The following is an 18007-nucleotide window of genomic DNA, read 5'->3' on the forward strand; positions in this document are numbered from 1 at the left end:
CAGAGTGGCGGTCACGAACGTGAAAAATGAATTAAAGAAAATCGTACTTCAATAGCAAATTAATCCGCGCGATTGCGCGTGAAGCTTTGCTCTGACTAAATATTACTTCTCTTAATATTTCAACACAAACGAAAATAACACGAATGAGCGGAACTGTGCTCACATGTTTTAAACATGATGCAAAAGCAAACAAAAATATTTGCGTCGTCTTTTCAAATAAAGGTTCACCCCGAAAAGCGAAAAACTTATTTGCACCGAAGGTCACGTGACTGTATACGTCACATGTAAACCCGAAGGAAGATGGCGGCCGCCGGAGGAGATTCTTCCACTACGAACGTATCGGATGAATTATTTCAGAATTTTTACGCTGAGGTATGAAACTGCATTTGTCAACGTGTTTGTTGAAATGTCGTTCACAGGACCAGGGCTCAAGGCAGTAAATGAACGACCTTCATTATCTGCTGCGAGGCCTTGCATCAAGCGGAGCATCAGCTAACGAGGAGAAGCTAGCTAACGTATACGGAGTTTTTTGTGAGCAGTGTCGTTTCGTGTCATTGAGACATAATCAAATGTGTCTACATTTTGTTTTGTTTACTCAATATCATGAGCTACTAAAACCAAATCACATTTGGATTCTAGCCACATGTGCTAACGTCGTAGCTGTAAGCATTTCGTTTAGCACCCTCATTATTGCGGCGTGGTGTATGGCGCTATGATTTGTTAAATCTGTTATCTAACGTTGCCTATTTCGGGTTAAATTTAACATATTTATAAAACGTTTACGTCAACCTTCTAAGAAACATCTGAGGCCTTCTGTTAATCGCTTACGCTGCGTGTTGCGCCTGAATGCTGGCCGTAGTCGCAATGCTAACGTTATCAGAAGATTCAACAACTTTATTGCTACTATAGGGAAATTGTTACAGCTGCTCTCCGCCTAGAAGTAGAAAGAACGGAATAGAACATCCACCAAACCAAGACAAAATACAAATACAAATTTCTGATTGTACTGGTATGGAAAAAGCTATATGAGTAAAAATAAATGACATAAAAATTTGGGGATGAGTTGAACAGTTTAATGGCCACAGGGAGGATCTCGTGAGCATCTCCTTTACTGTGATCAGACTCTGGATGAAAGTGCTCTGTCCAGCCAGCACGTAGTAGAATGGGTCGGAGAGATTGTCCAGGACTGAGAGGAGTTTGAACATTCTCGTCTCAGCCACAACATGCAGGCGATCCAGCTCCTCCCCCAGAACACCTCCTAAGGGGCTGCCTTAAAACCAGGGGCTTGTTCACAGGTAGGAGGTGGATCAGGTTGTGGTCAGAGCTGCCCGGGGACCGAAAGGCAGAAGAGCTGTAGGCCTCTTTTAACATTTGAGTAAATCAGGTCCAGTGTCCTCTCCCCCATGGTGTGACAATCCAAATGTTGTGTAAAGGTGGGGAGGTTCTTAGAAAGGGTTGCGTGATTAAAATCACCTGAGATCATAAAGAGAGCCTGCAAGGATGTCGGGTCTCGAAAACTGTCTGCGACCGAGAGTATGACGTCACATGCGCCATATGCCGAAGGGGAGGGAGAAATATAGACGGCGATCGATAGATAAGAGATTGCCTTATTATGATTACAGATAAAGTCGGTTTAAAACAGTGTATTTTGGACGTTATAATGGTGTTTTAATCTTTTAACAGGTGAAGCAGATTGAGAAGAGAGACTCTGTCTTGACCTCCAAACAGCAGATAGAGAGACTCCTAAGACCTGGCTCATCCTATTTCAATCTCAATCCTTTTGAGGCAAGTGGATAAATTGAGTTGTTTCATTGATTAGGCACTAAAAGTTAAGTCAGGGTGCTTTTAAAAATATCATGAATAGTTATTTGTAGGTTTACTTCTTATCGTAGAACTTGCATCTAATAAGTTTTCAATGTGATCTCATTGCTCAAAGGCAGCTCTTATTCTCCGAGCTATAATTGTTCAATTTTCAACGCATTTTGTACCATCTTAGAGACTTTGCCACATTTTTAATGTATTTTTTTGTCCCTTTCAAATGTATGAGAGGTTGTGATACCGCACAATGAATTTGGAGCCAATATGATGCTTCTCATTTCAAGCTGCACTATAGAAAATAAAATCTTTCAGTATTTAAGTTGAAATTGGCAGACAGGTGATAATGCTAACATGTGTTTGTCTTTACTAAGCAGCCACGATGTTCTCAGAGTCCATTATATTGAGAGGCAGTTCTAATGTTTGGGTCCCCTCATTTTTTTTGTTTTTGTTTTAAATTAAATGAGTGGGGATGAATCTTGAAAGCATAAAATTGCTTTTACTTTATAAACGGCCAAAACTGTTGATCATTGTAATAATATTTAGTGAAATAGAAATCAAATTATGCACTTGAGTTGTCAGTAATTTTCATTCACATAAGTGTTTTTAATTACATGGCAGTCTATTTGTCAATAACTGAATAAATAAGCAGTGTATTGATCTTTTAGACGTAAAAAGAGTGTAAATTACTTACAGCCACCACTCTGATGACATAGCTGCAATGAAACTATTGTCAGAGGTGAAGCATTATGTTGATACCATTATGCTGACATCAGTGGTAACAAGCCTATGAACTTTGAAGTAAAATGTTCACCTCATTTTCAGGTTTTACAAATTGATCCAGAAGCCACAGATGATGAACTGAAGAAACGATTTCGGGCGGTAATATCTGTGGAAAAAAACAATATTGGGCCTGTCTCTGGACAGAGTGGTTGTGCCATGTTGTTTTGTTGTCTTAATTTCTAATTTGTGTTATTTCTTTCTTTTTTTTTTCTTTTTTTTTTTTGGTTCAGCTGTCCATTTTGGTCCATCCAGACAAAAATCAGGATGATCAAGACAGAGCACAGAAAGCTTTTGAAGGTAAATTCCTTATGGTGCTGATATTGTAATCTGTTGTAAACAGAAGCCATTTTTTGGTTTAATGAACTTGTATTATGTTTGTGGTTTAATAAGACATGAACGATGCAGTGCCAAAGTACATTTAAGTGTGGAGTTACTAAATAAGAAAGCTTAAAAAATGGTTTTGAAAATATTTACTGTGTTTTAGCTGTGGACAAAGCGTACAAGCTCCTGCTAGATCCTGAACAGAAGAAGAGAGCCATTGACGTCATCACTGCAGGAAAAGAATATGTGGAGCATATGGTGAGCGGTTTCGTGAACCTTTCTTCCTTTGTAGACATTTTGCCTCCATATTTTAAAGTTAATTTGAACTATATTTGTTTGTGCTCTCCACAGGTAAAAGAAAAAAAGAAACAGCTAAAGAAAGACGGGAAGCCGTTGGATGTAGAGGAAGATGACACTGAATTGGTACGTCATAAATGCAGGGCTGAAACCTTTTTTTTTTTTTTTTTTGCCCTGGCTTATCCTGTGAGTTCAGGGTCTCCACAACGGATCATTCTTGTCCGCGTGTTGATTTGGCACAGTTTTTACGGCGGATGCCCTTCCTGACACAGCCCTCCCCAATTTCTACTGGGCTTGGGACTGGCACTGCACGGCTGGGGATGGGCTGTTGGGGGTTCAGTGTTTTGCCCAGAGACACTTCGACATGTGGTCGGGAAGAACGGGGCGTGAAACTCCGACCCAATGGTCGGTAGATGGCCACTCTACAATCTGAGCCACTTCTGCCCTATATGCAGTGCTGAAACAAAAGTTAAAAATATAACCAATTTTTAAGGTAATTTAAGATGGACAAATATTCTATACACCTGAATGTCCCCATTTTTCTCAAAAGTGCTAATGTAACAAATGGAAGCAACTTTCTCCGTTTCCCATGTTATTGATATTTGCATAGACCCTGTTTGGAAATGTCATGGTAATTCAAGCTAACTTTTAGGAAATTATCAAATTTTTGAAGAAATTAGCTACAAAATACTAGCCAATAAAATAAAGAATCACCTTTATTTATCATGGTTTATATCCATTCAAAATATTTGAGTTATCTAAAATTAACTTTTTCTTTTCCAGTTTAAGCAAGCAGTGTACAAACAAACAATGAAGCTCTTTGCAGAGCTTGAAATCAAGAGGAAGGAAAGGGAAGCAAAGGAAATGCATGAAAGGTACGTTTATATATATATATATATATATATATATATATATATATATATATATATATATATATATATATATATATATATATATATATATATATATATATATATATATATATATATAGTATTTGAAATGTGGATTAAAGTTTTACGACCTTTTATAAAACCATCCTTCACTCCATGAAAACGCTAATATTTAAGCGTGGATTGTAATACCTGATCAAAACAGCACAGCATATTGATTTATTATTTATTATTATTTCTTTTTGTCCAAATTTACCAGGAAAAGGGCAAGAGAGGAAGAAATTGAGGCAGCAGAGAAAGCTAAGCGAGAGAGAGAGTGGCAGAAAAACTTTGAGGTGCGTCATCCATGATTGTGGTTACTTATAGGCTAATTTATAACTAGAATTGTGATGGCTACCTTGTTGAAGTATTTTTTTTATCTGATTTGATTGTTTGGTTTTTAAGGAAACAAGAGATGGTCGTGTGGACAGCTGGAGGAACTTTCAGGCTAAAGGCAAAAGCAAGGAAAAAAAGAATAGGTCTTTCCTCAAGCCCCCCAAAGTCAAGATGGAACAAAGGGAATGATGCTGTAAAGCTGGACTTGACTAGATTAGAACGCAGTTCTAAAACCCCTCCGTTGTGTGTATCCTCACCTTGTCATCTGCTGTGGATACTTGTTGTACAACTGATACGTCAGGGGTCATCCTGACGAACATAGTTTTGTACTTCGTTTTCTAATGTATATATTCTGATCTCGAGCCAGAGATCATACCTGCCTCATGTATGAAAGAGAAGTGATGCATCTTCCACCTCTGTAACTTGTGAAAAAAAAATTAGGTTTGTCTTTTTTGCAATTTGCTCTTTATTTGTTGAAAACTAATTAAAGCTTTGTGTTGACAGGCCTAAAAAGCAGAGTTGACTGTTAGATGGAAAGTTGAATTGCTAGGTGAATTTCAGAAGAATGTTACTGCTATTCAGGACCTGGATGTAATGTAAGGTCATTATACAAACCACGACTACTGTCCATATTTACATACAGGATGTTAATGTGCTGCAGTACCAGCCACCTCTACATTGAAATATTTTGACAGTAGTCATCAGTTCCACATATATACACATATATATATAGTAAGTGAAATACCATCAATAAAAAAAAAAACACCTAATTGGTAAAATACTAAATAAAAGCTGTCTTTGGTTCCTGCTTTGAATTTTAAATGATTTCACAAAATGCTCAGGACTGAACAATGGGTGAATAAAGCAGTAACAAATCTGACATCAGTGTATGACCTCTACTTTATAAAAATAGACAAATTGCTCAAACTTTGATACTCTGCACAATTTGCAAAACAACTGTCAAGGAATCAAGAACAAGCAATATTGTCTTTCCTAAAGAAGACTAATACAAATTTACGGTGTGTCTTCAGCTGGGTCCCGTTTTCTTGTTTCAAGTCTCTTGAAACACCATTTAAACTGTACAATTGTCCTTAAACGTTAGGCTTCACATGACTCTGCACTGATCACTTGCAGCAGGAGCTGCAAAAGCAGAAGTTCCATTTGTGCCTCCCACCAGTCCATCCAGACTCAGACCCTGAAAGGCTCCAAAGAATGAATCGTCCTTTGCTGGGGCTGGTTTTCTGACAGGGGTGGTATGCTGCATGTGGAAGAAAGGATGAAGAATGTTGAGTTTACATACTACCAAGCAAAAATCTGTTTTTATTTTAACTTTACTGTTCACCTACCTTTGGGAGGCAGTGGTGGCTCCTGAAGTGAGTTCTTCTGACTGTCCTTTCAGCATTTTTCTTTGCCAGCATGGCTTGTTGTCGTTTCCTTTTGGCAAACAGCAACATGAGGGATGGCACATGGGCAAGCAGCTTATTTGTGGAAGGAACAGTCTTATCCTAGTTAAGCTAATTCTGTCTCATCAAGAATTTTAACTGGGGACCATGAATAAAACTTACTCTTCAATTAGTTTATCACGTTGTTAAACATGTACAGTAACAGAAAAACTAAACTGTTGTAAATTTAATTGGAAAAACATTCACATTTACATCTGGATGACAAAAGAGCAAAGAAGCCAAACCTTTCTCTCTTCAGTTCATCTTGATAGACTCTGAGCCAGGAGTCAGGGACCTTCTGGTTGATACAGGGAAGGCTTCTCCTCCTACTGACGCTCTTCCTGCGGGTGAAGCTGCTTCTGCGGACAGACTGGCTCTTCTTGACCCCTCTTTTGTTGGAAGCGTTTTTCCCTGACACACAGCTGGTGAACTGCTTCAGGGGAGCACCCAGTGACATAAAGGAATCCATCGTGGAGAGTTTGACTCTAGTTGATGGTTTACGGAGTGGTGTTTTCAAGGCTTTGTGGCACTGTCAGCATATAGGATATGTCTTGACTCTTTGAAAGATCAGGATAAAAGTCAGCGTTGTTGCTTTTCATTTAAGCCAGGAATCCGATATTTATCTAAAAATACAAAGAATAATTATAGTGGGCTATATCAAACATCGATCAAACACAATCCACTGAAGTTGGAGTCTTCTACACAGCAGCCTACTAAAGTAACAAAATATAATGGATATTCCTTAAAGCAACAGTGGAACTCACCTAGTGGTATCTGCTGTAGGCAAGATTAGGTGGTTGTATTTTTTTGTCAAAGCTGTCAAGCATACAGTCCAATCATTGCAAAGGTTCCAGTGCTTTAGCCTGAGTTCCTGTGTAAACCTTTGCTCTGTCACTGTCTGCTTTTATGGGGATTTCACAGACAACCTTACTGGTCCTCCAACAGGATTAGCTGAAGTCACAAGCCAAGTCTATTATCTCTTTAACGGCTGAGCCATTTCTGACACACCATAGCAGGAAGACAGCTGCTTGTTTACATTTAACCATTAAAATATCTTATACAATCACATGTTCACTAGATGGTCTTTCAAACAGGTTAGCTGACCTTAATTCACAGGTTACGTTTCCATAGAAAACATCTACGTAGCTTGTGTTTAACAGCTGATGAAATCATTTGGTGGTGTTGTCAGAACAGGCCAGACAATTGGAGTGTGGACAGACTGTAGGGTGACGCTTTTATGACGCAGAGGTCTCTGCCTTTCCACTAAATACAAGAAGGAGGCTTCATTGACTGGAATACATTAAGCACCTGAATCACAAGGTTGAATGACTCTTTTCATTCACTGATTCACTCCATAATATTTAAGTTCTTGATTCAAAATTTGATGTCGTATTAAAGTTGTTTTACCCTTTATTTTCTGCGATAAAAGCTAAATTGCAAGCCAGTCGACTGGGTAAGTCGACTGAATTTCAGGACCCCCCTAAGAGCTAGTCTCTGTGCCAATACAACCACAATTCCACAGTAGAGTGTTACCATAGCCATTAGTACAGGGGAGGAAGAATGAATGGGCCATAAGTGAGATTAATACAGCAACTGAGCAACAGTTGACTGAAAATTAAATACTAAGGTTATCAAGAACCAAAAGGTATCTTAAGATGTGACTGCCATGAGCACTTACCTAGCATCAAGCTTTGTTTAAAATCTTCCTTTAACCAGTTGCAGAACAAGTAACTTGAACGTCTAAGGTTAGAGTGCTGCCACCTAACGTGCCAGCAAAATGAGTATCTAAATATTTTCTCGAATAAGAATGACAACTTTAAAAAGGGTTCATTTAAACATTTCTTCATTACTAAATACACAAATGTTTAATTAATTGATAGTTTTTAAGACATTCAAACAGGAAACATAAAGAAACCATTCTTCAATCCCTACTTAGATCATTTCATAAATCATCCAGCAGTTAGTGATGTAAGAGATTGACTCAGTCAAAGTGATGGTATTTAAAGTCAAAACACCTCCCTTCAGTTACCAGAAGCCCACAGTGACACTGAGAGCACCATAAGCCTTTGGCAAGGAGGATGTAATTTTAATTCTACACAATCATACATATATACAATTAGTTACAAGTTATATGTTTTATTCTTATACAAAAAAAACAAGTCATATACAGAGGGAGTGGGGACTATGACCTATCGAAACTCAATAAATACAGTCAAGAGGAGTTGTGTGTGGCTCACTGGCAACCACCAGCAGCTGTGTGCTTCACCTCATGGGAGAGACATCCGACCATAACACACACATGGAAAAGGCAGTTTGTATTTTCTGTTTGACAGTTTGTGAGAATTGTTTCCATGACTAATGCTGAACTATTAAGAAGTCACTGAGCAAAACATTAACATACATGTTTCACCCATTCCATTCACACACACACACACGTACGCACGCACCCACACAAAGTATTGCAAAACAAAATAAACACATGGGGCAGAGGCCTGTGTGGAGTGTCCATCAACTTTATCTCACTGGCAAATAATAACAGGCCTAATGACCCGAGATTAAGGGCAAGACTCTTCATATAAGGGATAACCCTTTATATAAAAAAAATTAACAAAAATGTAAACAAAGAAATTGTTGCTGATAGTTGCAATTTCTGAAGACTTATGACATATGCAAATGCAATGATTCTGATGTCATAGAACATCTTTAATGTGTCTTATTATGCAGGAGAGGACTTCTACTGCATACGCAACTCTCTCTCTTTTTCACCCCTTTCTTAGACTTTAGAGTTAGAAGACTCCAAGACGTTTTGGATAACCAACTAGAGTGAAAGGTGAATTATTTTCTTTACGTGCGAGTGAAAATAAAAAAAACGGATGGACGGAAAGGAGGAAGGTGGTTCAAAATTCAAAAGGAAGACAGGAGCTGCATAGAGGGCTACTTTAGGTACAAACAATTTTCCATGTAAGAGTTTTGTCCTCCACTGATTCTGTAACCACTAGAAGAAACTTAATCCCCCAGTTTTGTGTGGGTTATTTTGGTCTCTCTGCTGCAACAACATGCCTCTTGTGGCTGCAGAGGTGGACATCAAAGGGACAGGGTGGAGGAGCAGAAATTAAGGTGTCCATGCTTTAATGTCATATGACAGAAATAAACCCAAAGCCCCGAGCAATTAAATAGTTCACCTGCTCCACATATAAAAAACTTGATCTTCTGTCATTCAGTCTTTACAAGTTCATGGGTCACCGACTGATGTCCCGGTTGCCCTCCCAATTCTTGTTGCCCGCCGCCTCAGCGATACCCCCATTCTCAAAGAAAGGATGTTTGAGGGAGTCTGCCAGCAACAGCCTCTTAGAGGGCTCATATTCCAACATACTTTCAATGAGGTCAAACAACTGGTGGTGCTCCTCTGCCTCTGACAGCAAGTACCGCTGGCAGGTAAAAAGAGGATGGAGAATGGGAACAGATTAAGAGGAGTACTGAGAAAGACAAAAAGATTAATTGTACAAAACAATTAATCCACTCTTCTTACCCGTAGAGGTTTGCAGTTTTCTCTGACATATTTCCCTGCTGAGGAGCTCTCATCCCAGTCCAGGCGGCCACGATAAAAATATTTTTGCTTCCTGATACAGGACACACAAATGTTAGCTGTGTTCACGTCTTTACCATAAAATACTTGTGTGTTCACTCACGCACCTCGTCTTACGAATCATCCTAGAGGGCACTGGTCCTAGAATTCTCTCCATCATGGCCAAATGCTCCCTGTTGTCATGAGTCTGCATGAAGTAGCAGGCCGAGCCATGTAAAACAAAAAGAACACGAGAGGCTGATTCAGAGGATAATCGAGGTTTAATTACTGCTGACTGGTGTCTAAGATCATCAAGCTCACAAATAACAATGGTGAATTGTACCTGAAACAAGGTAAAGCCCAGATAGTACTCGAAGAGGATACAACCAATGCTCCAGACGTCACAGGGATGGCTCCAACCCAGCTCTAACCGACAAAAATGCGTTATGAATCCATTAATGTTCTTTACTATCATCTCATAAACTTTATCATATTAGATACATAAAGCGTTTCAGTTTAGTGTGCATAATAATTGTGTTTATTTATACTTCTTATTGTACACTGAATAGGTCCAACTGATTTTGTCATTTGACTAGTAGTGTTGTGACATGATATGTGATTAAACTGAATTGGGAAAAAAAAAAAAAATTTTTTTTCATGCAGTTGCCCAATTAGGTAAGTAAAAAAATGAATGCGAGGGTCTGCAGTGTTTCGCAAACATGGACTGCCGTATATTTATTTTTCTATTTCCGTAAGTATTTAAATTGGTTAAAAACTGCATTTAACTTAAGTCAAGTGTCCACGGTTTCTCATTTCAGGTGACCCAGAGACCAGGTCACTTTCCATTTGATGCTGTCCTATTCGTTTAAAAAAAAAAAAAAAAAACGTATTTAAAGTATTCTGTTTTAGTTGTCACATTAAAGCTTTTTCCAGAATTTTTATAGACATGAGCTGCAGCCTGCCACACACATGTACACTGTGAGAATGTGGCAAATTATCTGTGCTGTTCTAGAAAATAATCATGGAGTAGCTTCACATTCAGCTGATTGTTTAGTGCCATTTCAGGTTAAAACAGAACTCAACGGTGCTGTGACACACACTTCCACAGTGTTTAAGCCTCTGCTCTCTGAAAGATCAAACTCTCTGCTGTAGTCAAAAGAAGCTTCTTGAACCTTTTCCTTCAGTAGGTTATTTTAAATAAACTGCCACAGCAGTAAAGTTTTTTTCTTTATTTGCTTTTGGCTTGTCCGTTCAGGGGAAGTGCAGCGGACCGTGTTCCAAACATTAATTTGGCATTAGTTTTTACGCCGGATGCTCTTCCCACCGCATTCCTCCCATTTTATCCCCACTCAGGTGCCACACTTGGTGGGGTGGGATTCAAAACCACGGCCTTCTGCATCCCAACCCAATGCTCTACCACCGAGCCACCACGCCCCCTTTTTGTTGATCTTTTTGCCACAACAGTAAAGTTTTTTCTAGCCAGGAACTACATACTACTTAATTCCAAGGGCTTTAAATATATACAATATGCTAACTAGAAAACTGAAAGACTCAAGATTTTGCCTTGACGTAAGGAGAATTGATAAGCAAAGTCTGCCATATTAAAATTTTTACTAGATGGCTGAAAATGGCGTCAGTTACATTGGTGTTTTAGGCTGTAAAACATAATATTTGGGAATCAGGACCTCCCACATTTTGACGAACTATTTTACTTATCTTTTAACAAGACCAACATTTTCTATTTTGGGCAAGTTTGGCTAACGGGCAACTAAAACATCACAGCTGGTTGAGAAACCTAAATGCTAAGTTGCAAAAACACACTGAAGTGTGATTTGTGGAAATAACATGTATTTCTGTGAAGTGTTGCCATCAGTGAATTAATGGCCAAAAGCCTACAGTCATTCTTACCTAGTATGACCTCGGGGGCTCGGTAATGTCGTGTTGATACAATGGTACTGTGGTGCTCATGGTCAAAAGTAGCACTGCCAAAGTCCACCACGCGTATTGCTGTGCTCTTAACTGTCCGTTCTTCTCGTTTCTGCATAACAGAAAACTATTCTCACAACTGCTGAGCTTAAACTGAAATTCCTAAAAAGTTTTATAAAAACTCTGTTGCAGTCAAAAAAAAAAAAAAAAAACTTTGTTTTTTTTTCAAACTCTGCCGTTAATAGTGTCAATAGTTCACTTTCACTTGTGACACCACTTTTCTTCCATTCTATTGCCTCTTACCTTCTCAACGTTGTAAGACATCGTGAAGTCAGAGTTAACAAACAAGATGTTCTCAGGCTTTAGGTCTGTATGTGTCAGCTTATTGTCATGGAGAACTATAGAGAAGAAAAAAATATTTGTTGATGTGTTCACTGCAGAACAATTTAATCTGGGACCATTACATGAAAAACCTATATTACGACAACATGCTCAGTTCATTACTCATTAGCAATGTTATCTTAATCATAGAAATGTCTTATAAATTTAAATTAGACATCACAGAAAAAAAGACTTACATTTCACAGCAAGACAAATCTGGTAGGCCATGTGTCTGACTTGACCAATTGAGTATGGCAGGTAATTGTTTTCCTTTAGAAAGTCAAAGGTGCTGAGAGCTAGCAGTTCAAAGGAGAGACACATGTGGCCGTGGTAGTCGAACCAGTCATACATCTGTACACACAGGCTGCAGGGTAAAAAGAATGCAAAAGGTTTGAAAGTGCTCAGGTGGATAATAATGTCAAAATCAGTTAACTAAAGAAAATAGTTTCAATGTCAGTGATCTAGCTCAATAGATGGAAATTCTTGACAGCTTCTAGAACAGGCCGAGGCTTTTACCAAAACTATGTACATGAGCAAACACTTACCGTTAGTAATGTTAATAAAATTTCAGGACCATGGTCAAAACTCACAATTTGTTATCAGGGTCCTTCTCATTGATCTTCTCGAGTACATTGATCTCAAGGCGAGCTGCTTCCTTGTACTTCTCCACATTCTTGATAATTTTCAGAGCAACATGGGCTCCTCCCCTGTGAACATAAGACAGAAGAGGTAACCTAAGTGTTATGGGCAACTGTGACTCACGAAATAGGGCAGTCGTCTACCATCCCAGGGCTGTTGATTTGATTCCCGACTCATCCCATCACATGTCAAAATGTCCTTGGCTAAGACACAACCCCAATTTAGTTGCTCCCATTGAGTCCAGGCCAGCTGCATAGCAGCTGTGAGTGACTGTGTGCATGATTGTGACTGCAACTGGGTGAATGAGAAGCAGCGTAAAGCACTTTGGGTACCAAAAAAGGCACTATGTAAGCTCAAAACCTACCATTAAATAACAATACACGACTTTGTATGTATAGCTTACTCTAGAAAAGAGGTCCAGTTCCCAAAAAAACAGGGTGTTAATGCTACAGTGAATTTCAGGCACTAAAGTGACAACCATTTGTTCTACTTTACAGTTTTTGTATATCATATGCCATCAAAACAATTACCTCTACAGCATAAAAAACAATTTACATTGCAGTTTACTTTTAAAAAAATACCAGTATTTTACCAGTTTGGAAATAGATCAAACTTGGAACTGTCAGTAGGAATCTATCCCTAAATGTACAGCACCATGTTAACAAAAACAGCAACAAAAACAAACTGTGGAAAATATGATGAACTGGCTTTTAAACATCAACTTGTAAGAAAAAAAGAGCTGCAGTTCTTCAGCTCTAACTGAAACCCACCTGCGATGGTCAATGCACTGCATCACCCTGCCAAAGGTACCTTCTCCCAAAGTGCTGACAATCTCATCTGCAACACAGCACAGAAAGAAAAGAACAGAGGGAGGAGTGGGAAAAGAAATAACAGAAGGATGAGACACATGGACTTAAGCAATAATACATAATGCACAGTTGTAGACAGGCGTATCAATTCTAGCGCCCATCCCCTTTTTAAAATGACTGCCTATTCAATCTGGCAGGCTTAAACACTTTTAAGGTAATCTATGATAATTAGATCCATTGTACTATATGAAGATCAAATGTAAAGCACTCCCTTCATTTAATGACCAATTTGAAGCCCTCAAACATAAGGGCACATTCTTTTAAAGTGTGTCTGTCTTGGCCCAAACTTAAAAAATAGTAAGTTTTTCTACTGAACAATGCAAGGTCTTGAAAATAAAAAAATAATTATCCAAAAGCTGTCTATGTGTGCACTTCTTGTACTAGAAAAAGACTAAGTGCATGTGCATGTGCATGTGCATGTCACATGTCTACAAAAAAGAAAAATCCCTGAGATCCTTCTAGTGGAAAATAGCTAGCTTAAGTTACAGAAAGTGTAAGTTTTAATCTAAACCGCAACAGAGACAAACCACTGCAAATGGGGTTCTATGTTTAGAAAACTCAAGTAAGGTGTGAAACACATAAATTGCTCCACACCTTAAAATCCTAGAACAAAAAGGAGAAGGTATCTAACGTCCCTCCTAAATTCTTCAACATTCTTGCAATCCACCCTGCTATTTCAGCTAGAGCGAAGAGCATTCTAGCAAGGCATCATCATCAGGCACTCCCATGTCATGTAAATGCTCTATGCATTAATACTCATATGGAGAAGGGTTACGATAGAGTAGTGGCAGTGAGTACATCTCTCTTGCAGGACGTCCCCACTCCGACAGATCAGGTGCCCTTCCTCGTCGTCCCTCACACTCAGTGCCCGCGTCCGGCTGCCGCTCCGCTGTTTTCACACCCAAACCGCCATCAGCAGGTCACGACACGACCGAAGGGAACAGGGGGTTTTCAGGGGCAACCGCAGTCATGGCATCAGGCGGCACAGGTAGACGAGTAGGGAGGAGGAGGGTGGTAGTTGGTGGTAGTTGTGGTTGTAGGTAGGTTTGGTGGTCATGGGAAGATTCACGCATGACACCACGTGAAGGAAATATATAACGATAGGGATATAGTGCAAGGGAACAAGTCAAAGATCACATGTTGTCCTCTGCTCCTCTTCCCCCCCTCTACTTTTAACCACAGCTGCTTACAAACAAAGAAGCAACTGGCATATCCATTCATCAGCGCAAAAACCAAATAATACAGTATTATAACAAAATCAAAACTTATCAGGTTGACTTTTAAGATGAAATATAAACTGAGGACCATATGTATTCAGATTAAAAAAAATAAATCTAACCCCAAAATTTTATACTACATCAAATTCAACCCCTGTGCACTTAAATCCATAGTTCTTACTAGACATTTGAAATGCCAATAAAGTTTAACAAAAATCTACACTTAATTTGAATTAATTGAGTACTGAATGCTATTTTGGTAGAACATTTTCACTTTTTTTTAGTCCATCTGTAATAGAGTTGACATGGGGCCAACCGCTACGACAGGCATTTAGGCCTGTGCCACTACATTATACGTCATATTAAATAAATATTTATTAAAGGAAGGCCCACAGATACAAAATTAACAGTGACCAGGTGTGAACAAGGCTTTAAAAGGAGATGATAAGAAAACTGTGGTGGGTGTGTACCTGAAGAACAGCAACAATTATTGTCTGATTATTAATAAAATATGAGAAAAAATGTATGCATAAAAATGAAAATGCTCTGCCAAAAGAAATTCCAATTTCAAAAAAAAAAAAAAGCCATTGAAACAAAAAAATAAAAACAAATCATAAAGATTGTACTACTTACCAATTTCAGGGGCTGTAAAGGTAATGGTTATGGAAAGACAGAGACAGAAAGAGCTGAATAACAGAGAGGGACGGAAAGAGAGAGGATGAGGAGAGTAACAACACAATTTCAGATCAGGCTGTACTCACCGAGGAGGATGGGCTATAGGACCTGGTTCTACGCCGCCTTCGTTTGTGCTTACGCCTGCTGCCTTTTCGCCCGTATGACTCGTCCCTGTCGCGTTCTCTCTCACGGCCACGTCGATAGTCGTAGACATTAGGGGAAAAGTCACGTGGATAGTAACTTTCAGCTGCTCCACGTGGGTCCCTTTCTCTGTCGCGGTCTCGATCTCTGCTCTGATCCAAACGTCTGTAACCCTCGCAGTACCTTCTGTCAAATGGCCGGTGCTCCGCTGAACGATTGTCAAAACTACGACTGAATCAGAGGACAGAAAAATACAGTTAAACCTAAAGACTTGACAACTACCTGAACCTAAAAATGTGCAGTGTTGGTACTCAGCATAACAAAACTCTTCATACACACAAACTTACCTCCTTGAGCGTGCATAGCTCCCTTCCTGTCTATGTCCCCGTCCCCTTCTGTCTCGGTCTCTGTCGCTGCTGGAAGTGTAAGTAGGCGATCTTCTGTGCCGGTGTCTTCGCCCTCTGTCTCTGTAGCGGTCTTGGTAGCTACTTCGACTGTCTCTGTCTGAAGACGAGTACCGTCTATTATGTGGCATCTAGTACATAAATAAAAAGGACCAAAAAATAAATAAACAAAACCACATCATTAATTTTAGATTAAAAAAAAATGAGGAAAAAAAATGTCCCAATGAGAGCTATGATTATCATTGATTAAAATGTTTTTTTCAGGGGAAAACTAATGCAAACTATTGCAAGAAACACTTTCAATTATGTCCGTTTACGTCTTCCTTTTAGACAAAAATTACAGTCAGTGGGACAGTTGTCTACTGACTAATTCTGAGTGAATAGATGGGTTAAGGAAATCAGTAGGAGAATTCTTTGTAGAAGACAAAATGATGCAAAACAAACTGAATAAGTGGCCAGGAAGTCCATTTTAGCCACCAGGAGTTTAACTGCTTACTCTATGGGGAAAAAAATCGTCTCATTTTAAAAGCTGCGCTAAATGTTAACTTTACTGTTGCTGTTCCTTAAAGGTTACCTTTAAAACACATCAAGATGCTCTGTGACGTTAAGTAAGTAAGTAAGTTACTACTTCTGAAGGTCGCATTCAAGGCCTGAGCTACATTTGAATACAACCAACTATGTGAACACATATTTTCATACTTCAACTTGAACGTGGATCGTGACAAAGTATGCAGTCTGTAACATTAATTACTGGCCAAAAACAAAACAAAAAAAAAATGCTGCAGACAAATGTTTAAAGTGGGCCTGAACATTTGAGGAAGCATTAGCGATCAAACGTGGGACGCATATTAATAACCCTGTTGCACGATCATATTTAGCAAGTAGCGAGCCACCGCGATTTGCGTAGAAACTGAGGTGCTTCAACCACTGTAAACAACGTTGAAGGTAACGTTAGTGATTCACGAATAGCAGCCGTGTCACTTGATAGGAACTTGCTATTTAGTGAACGTTAACGTTACATTCTTAACACAACAGTAGCATATCATGAATATAGATATTTCTAACGATACAAACGTAGCTAAAGGGTTTCTTCCTACGGACGCTAGCGGTCGTAACGCTGCTGTTAATGTTGTTCAATTCCAGTAAGCGCTTGAACGATGAACAACTTCCCCCTTTAAAATACCAATTAACATGTTAAAAGTGAAGGCAGCTTTAAACTCGTACTTGCTAAATAGCAAACGGACCATCGAGCGACGTAGTGGCAGTTAGCATGCTCTGCTAGCAACATTAGCTAATGTAAATAATTTGACCGCCATCTTACCTTAGCTCCGTCCATCAGCTAAACAGCTACTTACGCTAGCTGCTGCGCTAACCGTGCATTGGTTCTGTGGCTTATTCGGCAGCTACTCAATATTTACCGTTTTAGCAGCGAGCCCTGTACGTTTATCCCACAGGAAATCCGTGGTGGCGTTCCAGTTTTGACTGTTGTCTCCTCAGCCAGCCTGATATCCAATCTCTGCTAACAAGCGGCCAGCTTATTTCTCGTCTGCCCTGTACCAGTACAGCTAAGCTAGTTCTTGTTCAGACTTGCAGCGCCTCCCTGCGCCGAAAAATGTAGCTTCATTCAGCGCTGCGCACACAGACCAGTTGGCTTGACAACAGTTACTCGTGTTATAGCAAAATAACAGCGTTGAAATGTCTTTGACTGAACGTTGCCAAGATAAATTATTAAATTATAGTAAGGTGCAAGTATTTGCATCCCTTTATTTTAAATGCCAAAAAGATCCTCTACATTTATTGTACATTCAGCTAGTGCAAATGTTCCTTAATTGGAAATTAAAAGGAATATTTATCAAGAGGGATGCAAACTTTTTCACCCAACTGTTCCATTTTATACTTTTCACCTATATCTCACAATTTGGATGTACCTGGTTTTCATTACCAGATTAATCCTCTAGAGGGACTGTTGACAATCATTTGGCCACATTTGACCCCCAGCTTTAAAGGTAGTTTCTCTGTTTTCCAGGCGCCCAGAAACCAACCTGTACTCTACCAGTGAAATGATTGATGGATCCAGGGAGGACAGTAGTACTAATAGTTGTAGTATCATCTCTCTCAGCACAGGGATGTATTTTTTACTTTTGAATATGTTAAATTGGCCACACACACTTTTGTTTACGAGAGTTACAGAGAACATGACCCCAGGCCGATGCAAAGGCTCAGTAGAGTACTTTCCTGTTTCATGTGAACACATATTCATCATTAGA

General features: G+C 39.2%; 3 protein-coding genes across 5 annotated transcripts; 1 reads left to right on the plus strand and 2 right to left on the minus strand.

The window, feature by feature from the left end:
* Positions 1–83: 83 nt before the first annotated feature.
* dnajc8 (DnaJ (Hsp40) homolog, subfamily C, member 8) lies at positions 84–5361 on the plus strand. The gene is made up of 9 exons (XM_067497556.1): positions 84–372; positions 1684–1785; positions 2641–2697; positions 2829–2895; positions 3083–3177; positions 3271–3342; positions 4000–4091; positions 4366–4441; positions 4551–5361. Exons 1-9 carry the CDS (start codon positions 301–303, stop codon positions 4668–4670), a joined length of 753 nt encoding a protein of 250 aa, XP_067353657.1. The 5' UTR covers positions 84–300; the 3' UTR covers positions 4671–5361.
* si:ch211-81a5.8 (uncharacterized protein LOC560648 homolog) lies at positions 5170–7888 on the minus strand. The gene is made up of 3 exons (XM_067497572.1): positions 6169–7888; positions 5828–5915; positions 5170–5739 (listed from the first exon to the last, which is right to left on the minus strand). Exons 1-3 carry the CDS (start codon positions 6390–6392, stop codon positions 5587–5589), a joined length of 465 nt encoding a protein of 154 aa, XP_067353673.1. The 5' UTR covers positions 6393–7888; the 3' UTR covers positions 5170–5586.
* Positions 7889–8043: 155 nt separating this feature from the next.
* Positions 8044–17328, minus strand: clk2a (CDC-like kinase 2a). Of its 3 annotated transcripts, none has more exons than XM_067497534.1 (13): positions 17159–17328; positions 15684–15871; positions 15282–15567; positions 14102–14192; positions 13205–13271; positions 12386–12502; positions 11993–12159; positions 11718–11812; positions 11397–11526; positions 9832–9914; positions 9617–9696; positions 9453–9543; positions 8044–9351 (listed from the first exon to the last, which is right to left on the minus strand). In XM_067497534.1, exons 2-13 carry the CDS (start codon positions 15869–15871, stop codon positions 9163–9165), a joined length of 1584 nt encoding a protein of 527 aa, XP_067353635.1. In that variant the 5' UTR covers positions 17159–17328; the 3' UTR covers positions 8044–9162. The 3 variants fall into 3 exon arrangements, with proteins under 3 accessions (XP_067353635.1, XP_067353625.1, XP_067353644.1); XM_067497524.1 differs by having other exon boundaries at positions 17062–17328; XM_067497543.1 differs by lacking the exons at positions 14102–14192; positions 15684–15871; positions 17159–17328 and having other exon boundaries at positions 15282–15422.
* Positions 17329–18007: the final 679 nt, after the last annotated feature.

Source organism: Channa argus, chromosome 1 (assembly GCF_033026475.1).
Source record: "Channa argus isolate prfri chromosome 1, Channa argus male v1.0, whole genome shotgun sequence".
Lineage (NCBI taxonomy): Eukaryota > Metazoa > Chordata > Actinopteri > Anabantiformes > Channidae > Channa > Channa argus.

Bases quoted from the DNA above. Each gene is read 5' to 3' on its own strand.
- dnajc8 (XM_067497556.1), top strand. From the start codon at position 301: ATGGCGGCCGCCGGAGGAGATTCTTCCACTACGAACGTATCGGATGAA. The intron at 373-1,683 runs GTATGAAACTGC...ATCTTTTAACAG, and splicing joins TTCAGAATTTTTACGCTGAG to GTGAAGCAGATTGAGAAGAG. The intron at 2,896-3,082 runs GTAAATTCCTTA...ACTGTGTTTTAG, and splicing joins AGCACAGAAAGCTTTTGAAG to CTGTGGACAAAGCGTACAAG.
- si:ch211-81a5.8 (XM_067497572.1), bottom strand. From the start codon at position 6,392: ATGGATTCCTTTATGTCACTGGGTGCTCCCCTGAAGCAGTTCACCAGC. The intron at 5,916-6,168 runs GTTTGGCTTCTT...GTTTGCCAAAAG, and splicing joins GATGAACTGAAGAGAGAAAG to GAAACGACAACAAGCCATGC. The intron at 5,740-5,827 runs GTAGGTGAACAG...TTCCACATGCAG, and splicing joins GCCACCACTGCCTCCCAAAG to CATACCACCCCTGTCAGAAA.
- clk2a (XM_067497524.1), bottom strand. The intron at 15,568-15,683 runs GTAAGTTTGTGT...CCTCTGATTCAG, and splicing joins AGCTATGCACGCTCAAGGAG to TCGTAGTTTTGACAATCGTT. The intron at 9,352-9,452 runs GTAAGAAGAGTG...TTTACCTGCCAG, and splicing joins AAAACTGCAAACCTCTACGG to CGGTACTTGCTGTCAGAGGC.